Below are 16382 nucleotides of genomic sequence, written 5' to 3'. Positions count from 1 at the left end.
TCCTGTCGCCATGTTTCCCTTTTTGAACGGAACAAATTCTGTTGTGTCCAAGACATGTCGACACACTGATGAAACATTGATTGACAGGCTCCACCCTCTCTTGCAGGAATCTCTCCTCTGTGTCACAACCTTTTCGCCCTGTATGAGGAGGGCCGTGACCTGTGGTACCCGCCCAATCACATCTTCAAGATCACAGAGGATGCCTGCATCAAGCTGCACTACCGCATGAGGTAAGCCCAGGACTGGCAACACACTGAGTCCATTCAGGTGGTGTCTATTCTCCCAGATAGAAAAGGTCATGGTTTCTGTGAAATATTACACCTGGAACCTTTTCTGCACAGGGAAACTTCTCATAAAATAAAGAGACCTTTAAAGCTGAGAATCATTTAGAAAACTTACAACCATGAAACTCCAAAGAGGCTACTTCCCAGCACCCTTTGCTTTGTTGCACACCAGTGAAAGACTTTTCAAGTCTTCTGGCTTGCTCACTTTATCTTCAGTGTTATGTTGGCTGGCTAGAAGATGGCTTGGAACGGTGGAGTTTGGCCAAACCCTTCACCACAGGCAGGGATCCAGAGGTTAACTCTAGGGCTCTACTCATCGGTCTTGATTAGGAATTGTGCAGAGATCAGCCACTGGCTAGCCTCAGCTGGGACTTTACTGGTGTGGTGTGACTTGTATAGAAGGAACTTGCAGCAGGTCACATAGGGTATCTTATTTTTTCTGTACTTATTCTCTAGTGGGCTGATCAACTGTCATTTGAGTCAGAAATCTTAACCATGTGTTGGATAGATACTTACTTTATTGATCCCCAAAGGGGAATGGGAGGTGTATTTTTACGTATCTACATTCAACAGCCATCTGGTAAGCATTTCTGTGGTTGATGTTTTTGTCTAATGGGTCTTGGAGTGAAGTGGGTCAAAAGCCCTTTCAAAAAGCCTGGGAATGTATGACTTCTAATGTCGCTTGTATTTCTATTGGTAAGCATTGCTGTTGGTCTGTTGGTTATTAGTTTATAGATATGGCAGTCTGTCAGTTATTTGATCGTCAATAGTTATGATCAGAGAGATTATTTGGAATTAGCATGGCAAACATTTCATTGAAACTTCATCAAGTAAGTGACACCAACTATAATAGATTTTTTCAGATATCTGTTGGCTATTGAGCTAAACGATTCCATACTCCCCACCCCAAGCTGATTGGGCCCAGCGTATTTCAATGTTTGTACACCCCTACATCCTCTCGCTTAGCAGAAGTAAACCAAGAGTTTGGCCAAGGTGGTGCAGGCCTAAGGCCATATGTAGCATGAAGACATGTTTGTGATTGAACAATATCTAGGCTACTGTTTGGGTACCATGATGGAGTGTCTCCATCAACATACAGGTTCAATTCATTTAGTCGAGGCAAACACACCCCTGTAGGTTTGTTACTGAGATACTTGTCGATACTAACTACAGGATAGCCATGTGCAGAGGCGTTATACACATTCCATCAAAGCGCTTCATTCGAATTACTTTTTGAATGTTTGAAACTAAAATTCTTACGTATAGCACCTTCAATGAAAAACCTATTTAATATTTGGCTCACATCTTGTACTGCATACAGATGCTGTGGTGTTGGCAGCACATAGCACTGCACAGTTCTGTATGAAATAAGATGGTGACATTAATAAGCATGTAGTGTCTACAGCTTACATCAAGGTGGTGTGTTTCCCCTGATTGTGAATCCCCTGCACAAAATGGCCACTGTGCAGTGGGAATCCCCCATCTTTGAAACACCAGCGAAATGTAACCTTTTCAACGCAGACCGCTCAAAATGACGATAGAAAACAGGCTACATTAGCAACTGCTAGATGTTTTGTTCCAGATCTAGTTTGGACTGCACTCAGGGGGAAGGAAAAGAGAAGTTGCATAATGGCAAGAAACAAAAGGACTATCTGGGCCAGGTTCCCCATCAGTGACTGCCATTCTTTTGCAATCGGGGGGTGGGGGGGGGGGATGTTGTAGTCAAATCAGGGTTCAAGACAGGACCTGATGATTTGCAAGTCGCGTAGGCCTACCTGTTGTGCGAACAAACAGGTTATGGTCAACCTTTGCACTCGCGTTCTTCCGCTGTGGTGAAGAACACATTTCTTTTTCTCCACCTCGCTGCAGAAGCTTCCTGTTTACTATGCGTCTGCTCTCCGTGGCAACAGGGGCTGGGGGTTGGGCTGGTTTGGGTAAGTGCGTGAAGCGTGGCTCTTTGTTTACATGCAGCTTACATGGGCTGACCATGTTATCGTGTGCATGCTGCGTTTATCAGGGTTGTGAGCGGCAGCATGCAGATCTCCAGTGTAAATACAGGACCTTGTTTGCCAGTCATTGGACACAAGTGGCTCTCAGGAAATGTGCCTAAACACATAGGGTTACACAAAGAGTGGCTAGAGGCCAAATGCACTGCGTGTGTGAACTACTAAGAGGAAGTTGTCACCCACCTCCGTTTAGCGCTCTGTTGACACTGTGTGTGACGGAGCAGCTAAAGCCTTTTCGTGGGGCCCTCACAAGGGTTCAACACATTCTCATGCAGTCGTGCAGAGCTGTTTTGAGCCTACAGAGTGTCTTAAAAAAAGTTCTTCACATTGTTCATTGTCTGCTTTCACTACTCATTAGGTTCAGAGTGCTTAAAGACTAATGGGACTTGGAAGGTTTTCTAAGAAGACTGTTCCCTTCTGTTGCACGTAGCTGTTTTTCTGTCCATCAGGCTGCAATGTCATTGTAGTAAGCAGTCAAGTTCTCCACAGTTGTTTTTGCACTCAAAGGCAGGAAAATAATGAACTAGAGCAATTAGGAAGGTCTCATGAGGATTTCTGTTGGGGTTGAAATTCTATTTAGGGTTTCTAGATCACTTAACACTGTCTAATGTGTGCCTGGTATTATGTAAAGGTTTCATTGTCCCACATTCTGACTTGTTTAGTGAATGTGCGTGCCTACCCATTTGACCACACAATGTGTTTCAAAGGACCTGCATGGACTCTACATTCAAAAACAAGTGCAGAGAAAACTGGCACAACCCAAAATACTGCATGGTGGTTTGCCACTGTTTTGCATTGCAAAGCTGCTATCTGGACACATCAGACTCACCATCACACCAGCTTAACCTCCCTGGTGATCCAAACACAAAGGGATGCAAATGAATGTATGGTATGCGTGCACACGCAACAGCAATGCGATGAAACAGATTATCAGTTTAATATCTCCTTGATTTAGAACAACAGAAGAAGACAGGACGAAGGGTTTATGACAAGACATCTCCGAGAGAATTCTGGTGATCATTGGTTGATTTTATGGAACATTAAGCTATGTTAAGCCTATTCACGATAAGGGTTTAAGAATGTCCATGCCATATCAGTTCAGCTGATCCTGGAGGAACGCTGCAATGTCCATTAGATAAGAAAGGGCTTTCTCCCTGAACAACCACAGAGTCCTGAGGTGCCTGTGCAAGGTCAACAAACGAATCACAATAGCAGCTACATTACTTAAAGGCATGAGCATCTCCCAATGACCCAAACCAAACTTAAAACTGGATTAAACTGAACAGGCGGGACATGTTTGCTTTCATGATATCGAGCCTAATGAGAGCTTCTAGCAGGATTTATAATTCAGATAAACAGCTCTTTCTCAAGTGAAGACATTATGCTTCTGTACATATTGACATTGAACATGTTTAAATAAACACGCACACCCACGCACACACGCACACACGTACCCACACACACACACACACACACACACACACACACACACACAAACACAAACACACACGCTGAAGCTTTTGTCCCTCTCTGCCCTCAGGTTCTACTTCACTAATTGGCACGGCACGAGCGAGGCGGACTCTCCAGTATGGCGGCACACTCTCAGCAAGCACAAAGGGAGTGCTGGCACTCCGAAAAGCTTGGAGGGCACTCCGCTGCTGGATGCTGCCTCCCTGGACTACCTGTTCGCCCAGGTGAGTCCAGCACACACAAACAGTCACACACACACACACACACACACACACACACATGCCACATGTCCATCTGTTCACCGCGTGTCCAACCACCAACAGAAATTAGAGCATTACTGTCCATTCACAGCAAGTTTGACTGGACTGCAGAAGTGCAGTCACATCAGGTCAGATTCTCATGGTCTCTCCAGTCCAGAACTCAGTGCTCTACGGCTTTAGATGCAGTGTGGAGAGGAAAGATCAGGGTTTCTGCAGATCACAGGATAAACAGTCCTAGCCTTCATTGTAATGTAGTGTCCCCCAATCTATCTGGCACAGGCCTATGGAACAGGGTGCCCTACTCTGAAAATAGCTTGCATAGCAGGTTCTAAAAACATCCTAATTTTTTTTTGTTCTTTTGATTCTAGTATATACACTTCCAAACACTAGCATATAGCTCTGACACTTCATGCATATGTAGGATAAAATGTATATGTTTCTCATTTAATTAATTAGGTTAGTATAGTATTCTATAGTATAACTTGAATTGAATGGGTAACTGAGTTGGCCATGTGTTCTGTCTGACCTGTTGTGAAATGTTTGATGAGCTAAGAGAGTTACTCAAGGCTTGGGGTAAGGGGATCCTGTAAATATTCTTATCTATAAGTGAAGGCCAGATGGCTACATTGTAAGATGCCAAAGGAGGAGTCTGGAGAACTATAAGATGTGACAATGCGCAGAGGAGTTTGAGTTTGTTACTGATTGTAATGATTGTAACAGTGCTCCCGATATCGTTAATACATCTGCAGTACCACTCCAGTTGTCTGTAAGTAATTTTGACCACACATACGTATACACTCTGAATTCTGAAACCTGAAGCCTTATCTAATGGATTAACTTGGTCAAATAAAGAATTACAAAATAGGCACTCCAGAAATGTTAATGCGACACAGGCTGCATGGGACAGTGTGTTGTGCTTATGCAGCCTAACTAGCCTGGTGCTGTTGACCTTTAAGGGACATGACAAGACAAGGAAGACAACACTCGCTCTGGTTGGGGTGGTTTGACCCAAACAATAGAGAACATCAAAACTGTCCTGTTTCCCCTTCAGACCCAGTTCTCTTTTTCAAGTTGCCATTTGATGATACAAGGAGAGTGATCATGTTCTTTCAGTTTTGTATGTGGAAGTGTGGAATGGGAGGACATGTTTGTCTATATATTTGCATACATCCATGTGAAAGCGTGTTTTTGTTTGTGTGTTTCCTCAGGGCCAATATGACTTCCTGAAAGGCCTGGCTCCACTGCGTAGCTCTCAGAGCGAGGTGGAGCTGCATGAGATTGAGAACGAGTGTTTGGGCATGGCTGTGCTGGCCATCACACATTATGCCAAGAGCAAAGATCTGCCCCTGCCTGGCGTTGCCGCTGAGATCAGGTAACTCACACAAACCATGCCAAACACTCGTGCCCTCATTCCCATATCAAATGCTGTCTGAGTGTGTGTGTCTGAGTGTGTATGTGCGTGTGTTGTTATGTCTGAGTGTGTGTGTAGAGGATGTCTGCTCTGTCTCAAGTAATTTATGTGTTTATACCCATGGTGATACTGAGCATCACTGGGCCACGTCTGGGCCACTTCTGAGCCACCTCTGGCCCAGTTTCCCTATGACCAAACCTTAGGTGCTCTCAGCCAGGCTGCAAGCTTTGCCACTGAGGCTAATACATAATGCCCTCTGTGAGAAGTGGGTCAAAGAGGCATTATGTATGAAGAAATAGATGTCAGTAAATATGTTTGTACGTTTTTTTTGCAGTCAAGTGTCACTTTATTTCATATTTTGAAATGAACTATTGACATTCACTTTGACTGCCTGCCTGCCCACCACAGCACACCGCCCAGGTACAACCCTAGGTACAACAAACCCTTTTGGCCTGCTGTTGAAAAAACATCCATGAGGAAAACACTGATATGGAGGTTGTCATCGTACTCAAGACAGACAGATAGTGATATTTATTTATCTATCCTCATTCCTGCCCTCCCTGGATTCTGTTCATGTGGCATGCTTGTTCTCTCTTTCTCCCCAGTGTTTCACTTTTTTCTTTTCTTTGTCTTGCAGCTACAAGCGCTTCATCCCCGAGGAGCTGAACCGCACCATCAAACAGCGCAACTTCATGACGCGCATGCGCATCAACAACGTCTTCAAGAACTTTCTCAATGAGTTCAACAGCAAGACCATCCAGGACAGCAACATCTCGCTGTACGACCTGAAGGTCAAGTACTTGTCCACGCTGGAGACCCTCACCAGGGGCCTGGGCTGCGAGACGCTGGATCCCAAGACGCTGCGCCTGTCCGGGGAGAATGAGACCGCACTGCTCTCGCCCTGCCCCGGAGACGACGGCCAGGGCTACGAGGTGCAGGTGTCTGGAACCACAGGGATATCCTGGAGAAAAAAGCCTGTCGGAGTGAGTGACTCTATCAGTACTCTCTGTGCCTTCTGTCCCAATCAACCCCATAGATGTCATTGATTACAGGACACACACACCAAAAATTGCCTTATGTGCGATATCACTGTAAAATGTTTACTCATGTGCAATATCACTTTACAATGTTGACTGTGCACGGTCTGCTTGACTTATTCATTATTTATTATATCTATATCTTTCTACTGATGCTTCGTGCTCATGCGCTTCTCTGTGCTGCTGTTGCACTGCAGATTTCCCCCTCGTGGGATTAATGAATTATCTTATCTCATCTAAAACAGAACACATATCGTAGGCACAAGGAGTTTGGGGAAATAGCTGATCAGATGTTTAAGTGGTGGTGCTTATTGAAAATCATGAGCCACCATGTAGAATGGATAACTTGTATCCCTTCAAAAACTAAAATTCTGAATGAATTCTGTACTGATAATTGATGCCATGTAGTGATGGCAACAGCAGCTGGAGTTTTTTTTTTGGGCTGCTCTGAATATCAGTATCAGTCAAATGAACGCTGGAAACTATCTTGGTGATTTATAAAAAAGAGTTTCAATCATAGTGATTGTAATTGTAAATAAGTTTGGTCTTTTGCAAGTCTTTTTCCTTCTGCTATATTTCCTGCTATCCTACAAACTTACACAACAGGTCCCAAGCAGCCCACCTTTGTGTGAATGATGAGTAATCTCATGAAACCATTAGAGACTTTTCACGCTCCTTAAAATGGACCTGAGCTTCGCTGGTACTGCTGTCATTTCAGACTTATGATAAGTGAAGGGTTTGCCCCCTGTCAGAAAGAAGTACTTTAAATGCATATTTGGCAGTACACAATGAAGACATTCTGTGTTTTGTGTTATATCCCAATCAGATTGTGAACAATACCATGAAAGACAAGTACAAGGGCAAGAAGACGAGGGACACTACCAAGAAGAACGACAAGAAGAAAGAGGCTGACAAAGTCTGGACGCTCTTCTCCGACTTCCATGACATCACACACATTGTTATCAAAGAGTCTACAGTCACCATCTACAGACAAGACAACATGAGAATGGTACAGCATTTAATTAGCCCATCAATCTTAGGCAGAGATATGGCTTCCTCTTATGCCCTCTTTTAAGAAGTTGTTATGGCCCTTTTGGGAGACTCTGTTTGGTCCAACCCTTGATTACACCAGCATGATGATTAATGATGCTAGATCCACTGCTGTGTAATAAGAAGATGGTGGGAGCCTTAGTTGTGTTGTTGAGAAGGGTGGACATCCTTAAAAGGAGATTATCAAAAAGGAAGAGCATTGTGTGTGTGTGTTTTAAACCTCCACAAACTTTTAAAAATTCAGTTTAATTTCAATTTTATTTATATAGTGCCAAAACTTTGTCTCAAGGTGATTTATAGAGCCCAGAGCCTGAACCCATCCTGGAGCAAGCACATAGGCGACAGAGAGAGGGGAAGAATAAGAATCATGGCAGATGAATTCATACACGTATTAGGATAAGCATGCTAGGATTCATGTGGCAAATGAACATGATAGTGGATAAGATGGGGAGGAAGCACTTAAGTTATGAAGAACAGCTTAGTGGATCTCCAGTGTTTTGAGAGGTTACTATTACAAGGGTAAATAAGGCAAATGTCGATGGTGGCAATTATTGACATTACAGGTTAAAAGGCTAGCACAGAGTATGTAGATGTATCAAAGAATGAATGCATGACTGTGTGGTGGGGATGGGTAGGAGTAGGCAGAGGGTTTCTGCAAGTAGATCAGGTGGAGAGGCTACAGAGCATCCCACAGCGGAGACAGTCTAGACTAGGAGGGAAAGATATGCAAAGGCAAAGGTTGCGCTTTAAGAAGAAAAAACGAGGAGGTAGAGGGAGAGGCTGTCCGGCATGGTGTATGAGAATTTTGTTTCGTTTTGTTCAGGTTTGTTAAGTTATGGTTGGCTGACATGGTGCATGAGATTTTTAGGATAGCAAGGATGGATAGGATTCAACAGTGCACAACTCTCTGGCGACAGCATGCCGCATGCTGTACCCGGGATCTGTAAAGGCCCTCCTACACGGAACATTATGAGCTGTCTGTAGCCCAATTTCATTTTATGATGCTGTATTTTACAATGACCTCCCCTTTGAAGGAGTTCATGAGGAACTCGACACTACTCTCAAGTGATTTAGATGGGCTTCTCTGCACTCATTAGGTATGTGAAGAGAAGCCATCAGACTTAATTGAGGCTCCCCAATATATTAACACAGTAAAGCTCTATCAAGAATTGTAAAGACATGTGATGTGCTTGTGTGTTGCAGTATGTCATGATGTGTTCATTTTTAGTCCCCAGTAAAACCTTGACAACACAATGTAATCAGATACATTTTTGTACTTTTTAATAATTTAAAGAGGCTTTCGGTGACACTGGAGATTGTGGATGCGATGTATTACTAGGCTGCTACCACAGCAAAACCAGTGTAATGCATCTTAAGTGTTGATCATGAAAATACATATTGCTGCACACAGAGACTCTGCCCTGGGGAGTTGGGTTTGGGAGAATTGTGCGTGCGTATCTGGTGAGGCTATGGACTCAGGATGTGGGGAGGCTGGGAAGAGCAAGCTGACCAAATGATGGGTGTCTGTGCGTCAGAGGCTCGACAGCAGGCTGGTCAGATGATGCAGTGTTCTGTCTGAAGTTCTCTAGGGCTAAAGGAGGAACAGGAAGAAGAAGAGTTCCTGACTATTGCTGCTGATGTTGACCCCATTGAAGTTCTGTATGCTGTAGCACATTCCTTACTTACTGACTAACTGCTTCTCTCTCTCTGCCCTGGTGTCCCGTCCTCATCAGGAGCTTCAGATGGCGTTCCGTGCGGAGGCCTTGTCGTTTGTGGCGTTGATTGATGGCTTCTTCCGTCTGACGGTGGACGCGCATCACTACCTGTGCACGGAGGTGGCCCCGCCCTCCGTGGTGCAGAACCTGCAGAGCGGCTGCCACGGCCCCATCTGGTTAGCACACTACCGCACTATCTCACCCCTCTATCTGTCTCTTCTACTTCTCAATAAGTCTCCAGTGCTCGTCATCTGGTTAGCACACTACCCCCTTCATCTCTATCAGTCTCTTCTACTTCTCAATCAGTCTCTAGTGCTCATCATCTGGTTAGCACACTACCCCCTTCATCTCTATCAGTCTCTTCTACTTCTCAATCAGTCTCTAGTGCTCATCATCTGGTTAGCACACTACCCCCTTCATCTCTACCTGTCTCTTCTTCTAGCATACTACCCCCTTCATCTCTATCAGTCTCTTCTACTAGCACACTACCCCCTTCATCTCTATCAGTCTCTTCTACTAGCACACTACCCCCTTATCTCTATCAGTCTCTTCTACTATCATACTACCCCCTTCATCTCAATCTGTCTCCTCTACTAGCACACTACCCCCTTCATCTCTATCTGTCTCTTCTACTAGCACCCCACACCCTTATCTCTATCAGTCTCTTCTACTAGCATACTACCCCCTTCATCTCAATCTGTCTCCTCTACTAGCACACTACCCCCTTCATCTCTATCTGTCTCTTCTACTAGCACCCCACACCCTTATCTCTATCAGTCTCTTCTACTAGCATACTACCCCCTTCATCTCTATCTGTCTCTTCTTCTAGCATACTACCCCCTTCAGCTCAATCTGTCTCTTCTTCTAGCATACTACCCCCTTCATCTCAATCTGTCTCCTCTACTAGCACACTACCCCCTTCATCTCAATCTGTCTCCTCTACTTCTCAATAAGTCTTAATAAGTCTCCAGTGCTGGTCATCTGGTTAGCACACTACCACTTCCACACTATCTCAATCTGTCTCTTCTACTTCTCAAGAGAAGATAGAATATATATATATATATATAGGATATACTTCTCAGTAAGTCTCCAGGGCTCATTATCGTTTGGTGAATGCTGCTGTTCTTGCAGTGTTTCTCTTGCAGCGTTACAGCATAATTCCAGTAATTAAGTTCCAGTTCACTGAACAAGCTTGGACTGATTTTTGCGTTTCCATGTCTCTGTGGTTGTGTTTGTCCCTCCTGGCTGTCTGTCCAGTACGGAGTATGCCACTCACAAGCTGCGCCAGGAGGGCAATGAGGAGGGGGCGTACGTGCTGCGCTGGAGCTGCACCGACTTCAACTACATCATCATGACCGTGGTCTGCCTGGAGGTACACACACACACATGTGGACACACACACACACGTTTTTCTATCACTATTTTTAGTAAAGAGTATAGTATCAGGTATTTGCAGAACGATAGCATGTCTGCACGCCATGTCTTCAAAAAGCAATACAATATTATATATAATTATAAATTAAAGAGTTTAACTTGATGGTAGCTTGAGGATGTTTACTGCAGTCTACATGAAGAAATTGGACAAGTGCTGTCTGGAATGCAAGTACTAAAATGCATCAACAGCCTTGGGAACAGTGTCATGGCTGATCCATGACTTTACACACATGGTCAAGTAGCACATCCATGACTACACACACACATAGTCAAGTAGCACATCCATGACTTTACACACACGGTCAAGTAGCACATCCATGACTACACACACACATAGTCAAGTAGCACATCCATGACTTTACACACACACATAGTCAAGTAGCAAATCCATGACTTTACACCTAATGTCAGGTAGCACTTCCCTGACTCAAGGTGTGTCTTAAGGACTTTGTGTAGAACACTTGTGGTAAACTTAGGTGCAAGTTGTGAAACTTTAGCTTTGTCATCTTGCATTTGAATAAAGCTTAAGCGTTTTCTCTTTCACACCTCTCCTAACACTAGCAGGTGTGATGCCCCTTTGTGCTATTCCATGCCTTTTGAAAAGTGTTGATCATCTCTGCTTCAGGTGGACTGTCAGGAGTCCAGGCAGGTTCCCCTCTATAAGAACTTCCAGGTGGATGTGGGTCCACAGGGCTACAAGCTGTATGGGACCGAGACACTCCACTCGTCCCTCAACGAGCTTCTGGAGCACCTGTCCGGACAGAGCCTGCGCACGGAGAACCTGCGCTTCCAGCTGAGGAGGTGCTGCCCACCCCAGCCCAGAGGTACCCTACCAGAGTCTGCTCTCTTCTCTTCTCTTCTCCTCAGCACCACTTTTCCTTCCCTTTCTACTTCTCAGCTGGCAGGCTTCTTATGGATTCCACCTGCATGGGCTTGGAATGGAGGAATGACTGTCCAGATGTTTTGGAGGCAGAGGGGGGAGGGTTCAGCTGTTGGTTCTGCAGGTGGTGCTCTGGGGGTGCAGCCTTGGAGGCTCCAGTGTCTTCTCCCAGATGGCAGGAGACGGAAGAGGCTCTGTAAGGGATGGGTGGGATCACTGGGGTGTTGGTTGCCCTGTAAGCTAGGCGGGTGTTCTAAATGCCCCAGAGGAAGGTAGGCAGTAGTGGAGGCGGTAGTGATGCGGTTTCATTAGTGCAGGAGAGGTCCGTGGTGATGATATGTGGTGCTGCTCAATCGCTCCACAGCAGTACCATCGATGGGCAGAGGGGGATTAAGGGAAGTCAATAACGTGGGGTGAAGGGCAGGGGATGGGCGTGAGTCCTTGGGGAGCCCTCGTGCTCAGTGGGGTGGCGCTCCATGTGTCCTCGGCTTACTGACTGTGCTCTCTCCATGAGAAAGTCCAGTGTCCAGTTACAGGCTGAGCTGTGAGGAGCAGCTGTGAGGAGCAGCTGTGCGAGGCGCTGTGGGTTTGTCTCACATGATGGTGTCAGCACTGCGGTGCTGAGTAAGTAACTGTGAGTATTTATGAGGGGAGGAGGTGCTGTAAAGGCCACGGGGGCGAGGGATCCAGGCGCTGAGGGGCCGACATGCGCACGGAGATGTGGAGGGGTGAGGGGCAGCACAGGGGAAGCACAGGGGCAGGAGTGACTGGAGGAGGCTAGATTAGTGTTCTTCATCCTCTCCAGCAGATACCCCCCCCCCCCACACACACACACACATGCACACACCACAGAGCTTTCATCTGACCATGGCCAAACGTCATACACCACCCACATGCAAACAAACTCACGCTGCTGACCTTTGAACTCTAAAAAAAAACGGTAAAGGTCATTAGCCTATGTTCTGTCAGATATGTGGGGGTGTGTGTTTTTTTTGTTTTTTTTCTTCACTAATTGCACCGGATTTGGAAAATGAGGGAGTCTGGGAAAGAGTGTGAGCAACTGAAGTGGCGAGTGAGTAATGCAGTTGTGCAAGTAGATTAAGGAAGTGCTTCTGTTCCGACTGTGAGCAACTGTGTGTAGGTAGTGGGGGGGGGGGGAGTGGGGGTTGGAGGTTGAAGTGAGTGGGTAAGGGTGTAGATTTTGGACTAACTAGACAAGTGAGTGGAAAGGATCAGGTTTGTATAAGTGAGCATGTGAATAAGTTGAGAGTGTAAGGTGATAGGTGAACAAGCCAACAAATGTGTGGGGGATGAGTTTCACTGTGTGTGTGTGCGTGTGTGTGTTCGTGTGTGCGTGTGCTTGTGCTTGTGTGTATGTGTGTGTGGTTTGGTTTGTGCTAGCCCCCTCTGAAAGCAAACAGCATAGCTTTATCCAATAATCAAGCTAGTTATGCCCATGGACAACCCAAAGGCTGTTGCACTGCCATTGCAAAGTGTGTGTGAGTGTGTGAGTGTGTGAGTGTGTGAGTGAGTGAGTGAGTGAGTGAGTGAGTGAGTGAGTGAGTGAGTGAGTGAGTGAGTGAGTGAGTGAGTGAGTGAGTGAGAGAGAGAGGTAAAGATCTAACCCTAGCCTCAGATGATGGCCGCCGTGTGGACGTGTCAAATGACTGCACAGGCAAACATAGGCCAGTCTCATATGATGGTCAAGCAAAGGAGGTGTGGATGGATTTAAGAGCTGAAAATGAATGTGTGTGTGCTTAGAGCACGCTGTCAAACCAAAAAACACAGGCATGGGAGGGAACAATAGTATGCACGGCTGACGTCTTGTTTACAAGCAGCCCAGGTTTCTCTGTGTGTGTGTGTGTGTGTGTGTGTGCTGAGGCAGCAGGAACAGGCAGGAAGTGTGAGTAGTAAGTGTGGTTTCCCATGGTGGCTCACTTCTGATCTCAACACCTCGGTGCCTCTCTGTCTCTCTGTCAGGGAACGGCTGCAGAGAGAGAGAGGGGTAAACATCAGCCTGTAAAGATCTAACCCTAGCCTCAGATGAGTGTGTGTGTGTGTGTGTGTGTGTGTGTGTGTGTGTGTGTGTGTGTGTGTGTGTGTGTGTGTGTCTAACCCGAGTGTATGTCTAACCCGAGTGTGTGAGAGAGAGAGGTAAAGATCTAACCCTAGCCTCAGATGATGGCCGCCGTGTGGACGTGTCAAATGACTGCACAGGCAAACATAGGCCAGTCTCATATGATGGTCAAGCAAAGGAGGTGTGGATGGATTTAAGAACTTCTGGTGTGTGTGTGTGTGTGTGTGTGTGTGTGTGTGTGTGTGTGTGTGTGTGTGTGTGTCTGCCTGCTGGCTCATTGTGTCTAAGTGCAGCAGTAAATTTGCAGCAGGCTGCTGAAACCATAGGTGTTTTGTCTCTTCCTCTTTCTCCAGGAAACCTCATTATGTGGGGTTGTTCAACTGTTTTCACACACACACATACACACGTACACACACACACACACACACACACACACACACACACACACACAAACTCCCACACACACAAACTCCCACACACACAAACTCAGCCCTCACTCTCCCCACAACACAAACAGCCCAACAGTGTTGACATTCAGCTGTATGTTTTGGTGGTGGCTCACACGCACCCCATTCATGGTCACTGCATGAACACTAAAGACGTACTTCCTTGCACTTCCATATTCAGTTGACAACAAAAATTATATGAACACGCACACAGCGAAAGAGAAACAATAACAAGCTGCTTATTGGCTTAAGTGCCCTACATTCTGTGTGTGTGTGTGTGTGTGTGTGTGTGTGTGTGTGTGTGTGTGTGAGAAGTGCAACCCTTATCTCGCCTATTAGATCTTTACACATAAGCAAACATTAGTGCCATCTGACTAAAGACACACACACACTCCTGCCCCCAGGCCAACTGTGTGTTTGTGTTTGCTCTGGTGTTTCAGAGGCCTCCAACCTGCTGGTGATGACCAAAGACAGAGAGCTGGTGCCTACGAAGACGCCTCCGGTCACCCAGCTCAGCTTCCACCGCATCCTCAAAGAGGAGATTATACAGGTGAGCACACACACATTACACGCACGCGCACACAGACACGCACACAGACGCGCACACAAACGCGCACACAGACGCGCACACAGACGCGCACACACTTACACACGCACACACTTAAACACGCACACACGCACACACTTAAACACGCACACACTTAAACACGCACACACTTAAACACGCACACACTTGCACACGCACACACTTGCACACGCACACACTTACACACGCACACACTTACACACACACACACACTTACACACACACACTTACACACACACACACACATACACACACACACACACACACACACAAAGCTTGTACACTCATCAGCATTCATACAGTTTTCGTCACATACACAGACAAGCAGAAAGAGCTAGCAACTGGGCAGTGTACACGCCATCTCTGACGCACATGCTTGCAGGTTTATAAACAGACGCACGCCCTCTTTCACGCTGTCTTAGTATGTTTTAGGTCTCCCCTTCACTACCTCCACAAACAGGAACACGGGCCAACCCTGATGCTGTGAAGTGTGTCACTGCCATGGCTTGGCCTGGGTCCAGCTGGCACTGGCTGACCTGCATAGTGTTTTGATTGGCATGTACACACCAGCACAGGAGCGTGTTCTGTTGCTTCATGACATGCACCTGGTGCTCCACTGGCCCAGTTTGATCCAGCTCTGGCCTGAAATCAGAGACTGGCAGATACTGTAGGACCTTCAGGTTGAAGCCTTCATAGACAGAGACTGGCAGATACTGTATGACCTTCAGGTTGAAGCCTTCACAGACACAGACTGGCAGATAGTGTAGGACCTTCAGGTTGTAGCCTTCACAGACAGACTGGCAGATACTGTAGGACCTTCATGTTGAAGCCTTCACAGACAGACTGGCAGATACTGTATGACCTTCAGGTTGAAGCCTTCATAGACAGAGACTGGCAGATACTGTATGACCTTCATGTTGAAGCCTTCACAGACAGACTGGCAGATACTGTATGACCTTCAGGTTGAAGCCTTCACAGACAGAGACTGGCAGATACAGGTTGAAGGATGTGCTGTTGCTGCTTAGGTAGGCAAGCTCCAAAAACAGTGTATATGTGTCTTATACCTCTAGTTAGCTTTGAATAGTCCTTAGGAGACTCCCCTGCTTCCCGGTCAACACTGTCTCCCATTTTGACCTGTTAAACATACCTGCCTCATCTAGCATTTCAGTTGCGCAGGTGTGAGATCCACTGCTTCTGTTGGAGAACGGTCTGGATAAGGGCATGAATAGAATCCATTTTTGGTTATTTCTTCTGTTGCTCAAGCCAAAGTTGTGTTGGGGTGTGATTATTCAGAGTATCTATGTGGCAATCTGCCACTTTCACTTCTCCTCTCAGAAGAAATGTTATGCAGGGCACCTTTGAACTTTTGAATGCTGAGACATTTTTTAGTTTGTGTGTGTTGTGTGTTTGTGTGTTGTGTGTTGTGTGTTCTGTGTTGTGTGTGTGTGTGAGAGAGTTACCTAACCACCATTGTTGTTGTGCTTCAGGGCGAGCACCTTGGAACAGGTACCAGGACCCACATCTATGCTGGAGTGCTGAAGATGAAGACTGATGATGAGGATGAGGCCCGGGGCTACTACGTCTCTCCGGAGGTTAAGGTGGTGCTGAAGGTGCTGGGCTCTGGACACAGAGACATATCACTGGTGAGAGCCTTCATCCCTCTTCATTGCCCTCTTCCTCATCCGTGGGGGATCCATCTGTGGACAGCATTCTGTCATTCTTCCTG

General features: G+C 46.1%; 1 protein-coding gene across 1 annotated transcript in view; it reads left to right on the top strand.

The window, feature by feature from the left end:
• The window catches only part of jak1 (Janus kinase 1), a 35709-nt gene that overhangs the window by 6940 nt on the left and 12387 nt on the right, over positions 1-16382 (top strand). Inside the window, exons 3-12 of the mRNA XM_080833140.1 lie at positions 107-230; positions 3831-3984; positions 5229-5392; positions 6069-6414; positions 7295-7477; positions 9252-9409; positions 10491-10605; positions 11293-11491; positions 14511-14620; positions 16144-16299. Coding sequence (XP_080689266.1) covers positions 107-230; positions 3831-3984; positions 5229-5392; positions 6069-6414; positions 7295-7477; positions 9252-9409; positions 10491-10605; positions 11293-11491; positions 14511-14620; positions 16144-16299 — 1709 coding nt within the window. The remainder of the gene's footprint in view (positions 1-106; positions 231-3830; positions 3985-5228; positions 5393-6068; positions 6415-7294; positions 7478-9251; positions 9410-10490; positions 10606-11292; positions 11492-14510; positions 14621-16143; positions 16300-16382) is intronic.

This window comes from Sprattus sprattus (genome assembly GCF_963457725.1).
Source record: "Sprattus sprattus genome assembly, chromosome: 2".
NCBI classification, from domain to species: domain Eukaryota; kingdom Metazoa; phylum Chordata; class Actinopteri; order Clupeiformes; family Clupeidae; genus Sprattus; species Sprattus sprattus.
The sequence above is the reverse complement of the archived record's forward strand: the minus strand, read 5'-3'. Positions and strand labels throughout refer to the sequence as shown.